The 6,000-nt window shown below is 43.8% G+C and overlaps 1 protein-coding gene across 1 annotated transcript in view; it reads right to left on the reverse strand.

Moving 5' to 3' along the window:
• Positions 1–4,060, reverse strand: part of ptch2 (patched 2) — a 127,008-nt gene extending 122,948 nt beyond the window's left edge. Inside the window, exon 1 of the mRNA XM_085983125.1 lies at positions 3,520–4,060. Within this exon, the coding sequence (XP_085839251.1) occupies positions 3,520–3,660 (141 nt within the window). The 5' untranslated portion in view covers positions 3,661–4,060. The remainder of the gene's footprint in view (positions 1–3,519) is intronic.
• Between the last annotated feature and the right edge of the window lie 1,940 nt (positions 4,061–6,000).

Consider the following 6,000-nt stretch of genomic DNA (forward strand, 5'->3'; position numbering starts at 1 on the left):
GGAAAAAGAGAGCTGAGATGGATGCAGAGAGAGGAAACAAATAAGGAAAGGAAAAGGGGAAGGATGGGGAGAGGGAAAGAGAGAGAGAAAGGGGAGAGAGAAAAATGATGATGAGGTTAATTGAAGGGAGAGTTGTAATGTAAGAGTGAAAGGGAGAGAGAGAGAGACAAGGTGAAGAAGGATAGTGGGAGAGGGAAAAGGGAGACAAGAGAAGAGGGAGGACTGGGAAAGGGAGATCAAGGGTATTGAGGGAGTGACTGAAAGAGAAAAGAGAACATGGGCAAGGAGCTAGGACAGAAAGTGAGACCATGGAAAGCAGAGAGAGCAAAGAGAAGGGGGGGAGAGATACAGGAAAAAGAGGGGAAATGGCAAAGGTAAAGAGGGAGACGGCAAAGGTAAAGAGGGAGACGGCAAAGGTAAAGAGGGAGACGGCAAAGGTAAAGAGGGGAAATGGCAAAGGTAAAGAGGGAGACGGCAAAGGTAAAGAGGGAGACGGCAAAGGTAAAGAGGGAGACGGCAAAGGTAAAGAGGGAGACGGCAAAGGTAAAGAGGGAGATGGCATGGAATCAGATAGAGAATAAAGAGAGGGAAAGGAACAGAAAATGATTGAGCAAGAAAAGAAAAGAGCAGTCAGAACAGGTACAGAACAAGGAAAGAACAGGCACAGAACAAGGAAAGAACAGGCACAGAACAAGGAAAGAACAGGCACAGAACAAGGAAAGAACAGACAAAGAACAAGGAAAGAACAGACAAAGAACAAGGAAAGAACAGGCACAGAACAAGGAAAGAACAGGCACAGAACAAGGAAAGAACAGGCACAGAACAAGGAAAGAACAGGCAAAGAACAAGAACAGGCACAGAACAAGGGAAGAACAGGCACAGAACAAGGGAAGAACAGGCACAGAACAAGGAAAGAACAGGCAAAGAACAAGGAAAGAACAGGCACAGAACAAGGAAAGAACAGGCACAGAACAAGGAAAGAACAGGCACAGAACAAGGAAAGAACAGGCACAGAACAAGGAAAGAACAGGCACAGAACAAGGAAAGAACAGGCACAGAACAAGGAAAGAACAGGCACAGAACAAGGAAAGAACAGGCACAGAACAAGGAAAGAACAGACAAAGAACAAGGAAAGAACAAAGAACAAGGAAAGAACAGGCACAGAACAAGGAAAGAACAGGCACAGAACAAGGAAAGAACAGGCAAAGAACAAGGAAAGAACAGGCAAAGAACAGGCAAAGAACAAGAACAGGCACAGAACAAGGGAAGAACAGGCACAGAACAAGGAAAGAACAGGCACAGAACAAGGAAAGAACAGGCACAGAACAAGGAAAGAACAGGCACAGAACAAGGAAAGAACAGGCACAGAACAAGGAAAGAACAGGCACAGAACAAGGAAAGAACAGGCACAGAACAAGGAAAGAACAGGCAAAGAACAAGGAAAGAACAGGCACAGAACAAGGAAAGAACAGGCACAGAACAAGGAAAGAACAGGCAAAGAACAAGGAAAGAACAGGCACAGAACAAGGAAAGAACAGGCAAAGAACAAGGAAAGAACAGGCACAGAACAAGGAAAGAACAGGCACAGAACAAGGAAAGAACAGGCACAGAACAAGGAAAGAACAGGCACAGAACAAGGAAAGAACAGGCACAGAACAAGGAAAGAACAGGCACAGAACAAGGAAAGAACAGGCAAAGAACAAGGAAAGAACAGGCAAAGAACAAGGAAAGAACAGGCACAGAACAAGGAAAGAACAGGCACAGAACAAGGAAAGAACAGGCACAGAACAAGGAAAGAACAGGCACAGAACAAGGAAAGAACAGGCAAAGAACAAGGAAAGAACAGGCAAAGAACAAGGAAAGAACAGGCAAAGAACAGGCAAAGAACAAGGAAAGAACAGGCAAAGAACAGGCAAAGAACAGGCAAAGAACAAGGAAAGAACAAGGAAAGAACAGGCAAAGAACAAGGAAAGAACAGGCAAAGAACAAGGAAAGAACAAGGAAAGAACAGGCAAAGAACAAGGAAAGAACAGGCAAAGAACAAGGAAAGAAAGCATCAGGGAGAATAACTGACAAGTAAAGAATGAGAGAAAACAATGTTAAGAGAAAAAAGATATAAAATGCCAGTGGCACTTATATAGTAGACACTGGAGAGAAAAATAACTTGATTCAGTACATTCACGCCACGCTCCCCGTATGCCTCTTGTATTCCTGGTTTCCTTTTTCATTTCTTCCCTCCATAATTCATTATTTCATTCTGCTGTTCTTTCCCGTCTCCTTCAGTGCTTCCCCATGCACTCTTTTTTCCATATCCTTTCAATACTCCCATTTCCTCACATTCCTTAATTCTCTTTCATCCCTCTTCTCCCTTCACTACTTTACCCTTCTTTCTTTCTCTCTGATGTCATATCTTCGCAGTTTTAGTCAGTATTTATTTTTCAGAGTTTGATTCACTTATCACTTTTCTCTAACTTTTATGTTATGCTTGTTTTCGCCTTCTGTTCCCCCCCCCTCTCTCCCTCACCCCCCCTCTCTCCCTCACCTCCCCATTCCCCTCTCACTTGCTTCTGCCCGTCAGTCCTTTCATTCCTATTGCCATGCTGTCTTTTGCTCCTGGACATTTTCTCATCCTTCCTCCTTTTGTCATCTTTGCCTCTCCTTCCGTCAACTCTCATCAAATGCTCATTGGCTGGATCCTCTCTCCCGCTTCAGAATTGTCAATATATTCTCACTCTGCAGGCTAATCTCCTTACCGCCTCTCCCTCCTTCTCTCCCCATTTCCAGTGAGAAATTGCTCTCCTCCCACCACGGATTGTTATACATTTCCCCGAGTAACAGCCTCCATTTAGTTCAATCAAAAATCCTGACACTCTTCCAAGGTTTCCTCAAGTTCAGCGATCACTGTGCCAGATTTAAAAAAAGAGCTGCCTGGACCCACAACATCGTAATATCCAGGTCAGTTACACACAAGGACACTCACAGGCTGGGGGGTATACAGAGGCACATGCACACCTGTGCACACTTTCTCACACATACACACTCGCTCTGTGCACACACACACATACAGAGGTGCACACACACACACACACACAGAGTGCGTGGACTAAACACACCCCACTCACTCATAAACCCCAGGCACCGTCTTCACCAACATCTGCATTAACTGTTATCCGGAGACACGCTCAGTCAATAAACCTATCCCCCCATCGCCTCTGGAGGGAAAGCAGTTTCTGAAAATATTGACAACTTTTCCTACAGTTACTTTCAAAACATCCAACCACACTTCCTTTGGCTGGGAGACGTGCAGTTTCTTAATAAGAGAACAAATCTTACATTAAACACGCGCCTGAATCAGCAGCGGTCCGAGCTCGATATTACTCTTATTAATAAGAGCAGTAACAAACAAAAAAAACTTCACCAAGGAGCCCTGCCGACCTCCCGGCGTGATTAATGCATTATTACAGGCTTCCTATTGCAAGGGAGAAACTTAACAATCATAATATTCTCTTTTTTTTGCACCTTGGAGATCTGTTTCAACGCAAAAGCAGCGTGGCAGTAGCTGGGTCTCCGCAGCAGGTCGGAGCAGGCGCCCGGGGCTTGGTGGCTGTATCTCGGGGGCAGAGCTCCATCGTTCCGGGGAAGGTCAGAAACCGAAGCCATGTCGCTGGAAACCAGTCGCAGATCGTTCGGTTCAGCAATAACAACAGTAATAATCCCCCAAAAGTGACAAGTAAAACAGCTGGAGAATCCCTAGTCTCTTCCTGAGCGAAAGCCTGATATTTCCATCCCAACATTTCGCGCAGAAATCCTTGAGGATCTTGACTCTACATCCACGTGTAGTTTCGCTCTCTCTCTCTCTCTCGCTCCCTTTACCCGTCCTTCTAGCAACACGGAATAAAAAAGAAAACCCCCTCTTCCAGCTCAACCTTTACTTCTGTCCCCGATCTCAGACATCCAACATTTGGAGAGAAAAACCCGCCTCCAACCCATCAAAAAGAGTTGATGGAAAGTCCTCTCGACCGGATTCCCATTGGCTAAGGAAGAAGCAAATTACTTAGCAAACATCTACTATTATCAGCTGCTAAGCAACAGCTCACCAAAGTGGACGGACCACCCAGGCTTCAGGAGCATCAATGGGAGGTAGCGAGAACTTCTGCATACAAGATCTTTGCGGATCTTTCCAAAACCCCTTGCATTTTTTTTAAAAAATGCCAAGCTTCCCATCTGATACTCGAGACTGCCAGCTAAATACGATCATATATACTTTAGGTACAGGCACACATAAAGGTCTTTATGGTTGCAAATAAAGTTTGTTAAAGAGCTTTTTTTTTTAAAAACAAAAATGAAAGTAGTGGGAACGGCAGCCCTGGCTCTCTCTCACACACACACAGAGCCACACACAAGTCTGTGTATGTGTATTTATATTAGGTATGTATGTATGTATATATAAAACGCCGTGAATTGCCTCGTGAGGTACCCGGGCCCCCCTTAACCCAACAAACGCATGGGGAGGTCCCAGTTGAATTCTGGAGACTGCATAAATAAACCAAGGGCAACTAGATCTGAACAAATGTTGTGCAGAAATCTGCCATTGCTAATGCTGTTAATAAAGTGGAGCGAAAATGAATGAGGGAAACGTGTAGTGAAACTGCATCCAGCCATTTACAAGGCTGGGGATCTGAATATTTTATTGGCTGAGGAATAAAAGGATGACAATAAAGAGAGAGAGAGAGATGGGACTGGAGCTGATCTTATTTCCAATACAACAATTCAATTAAAACAATTTTTAAAAAATATGTAAAAGTGGATCATACTCTTTTAAGACTTTAATATTACTCAAAAGAGCAGTACTAATAGAAAGCTGGGATAGGGAGTTGTGTGAAATATGAATACGTGTTAAAAATTCCCGAATCAGACGGGCAAGTACTTGCGATTTCTGATTTAAGACACTTTATAATGAGACTTGCACACGTGTGTCAGCTTGTATGATTTTATATAAATTGTGTTTGACTTCAGAAAATGTTGTTTTCGTTGCAGCCAGCAGCTGCACTCTGTTTTTCCTTCCCCGAAGGTTGTTTACCAAGCGGCTAAACTCCTGTGGAAGCCCTGACTGCCTGCTTCCACAAAAGCATGTGTATCTGTTAACATTACTAGTGTCCAACATTACCTTAAAGGACACACAGCATGCCACCCACCAGCACTGATAGGATTAATTATGATAATTTATTTCTTTTCCCCTTTGTCGACCTAATGAATGGTCTTCTTTAAGATTTTTAAGGTCTTTTGTTTGTCTTTTAAGGATGTATTGTCGGATTGCAGATAGCAGGTGGTTATTCCAAACCCGCCTTTGTCTCCATTGGGGGCTTGACGGAGTTTCGGCCGGACGTGGGTTTACTCCTAACTTGCTTCTGCACAATCCACGGTCGTGTTAAAATGTAACAGCAGAAGGAGCATTATTGTAAAATCTTCTCCTCTGTGGGGCTGTTTCACAGACCCGGCACCACCACTCAGTGGAGTCTTTTTTTATCATAGAACCTATGTGCCGCCACAATCTTAGCAATATCGCCAGATATTTCACTGCTCCACTCCTTTATGTTAACAGCATGTTTTTTTTTTAATGATCACTACTTTAAATAGCGTATAAACTCGAGCTGGTTGTGTTATTTCAATAAAACCTGAAATAGAAGCAATTGCTTTCCTTTTTCGCACATTTTAAAAAAATGTTTAGATCCCGCACACTGCATAATATTAAGCGAAGGTGTATTCCAGCTACAAGTTTAACAGAGACATATAAACTACACGCGTTGCCCTGCTCCAAATGGTCTCCAATTAACCTTTATAATAAATGTGAGATCCAGATGAGTTCAATCGCACAGTCGCCCGTTTGTGCAGCTGGAAGGCCCGGTTCCAGCTACTACAGCGACCTCTACGGGGCATATAAGATAGACAGCTCAGCCAATGTATTTATGATGTGGAGATGCCGGTGTTGGACTGGGGTGG

The sequence above is a fragment of the Somniosus microcephalus genome, chromosome 3 (assembly GCF_052327205.1).
Source record: "Somniosus microcephalus isolate GS21.2 chromosome 3, FLI_Smic_1.0, whole genome shotgun sequence".
NCBI classification, from domain to species: domain Eukaryota; kingdom Metazoa; phylum Chordata; class Chondrichthyes; order Squaliformes; family Somniosidae; genus Somniosus; species Somniosus microcephalus.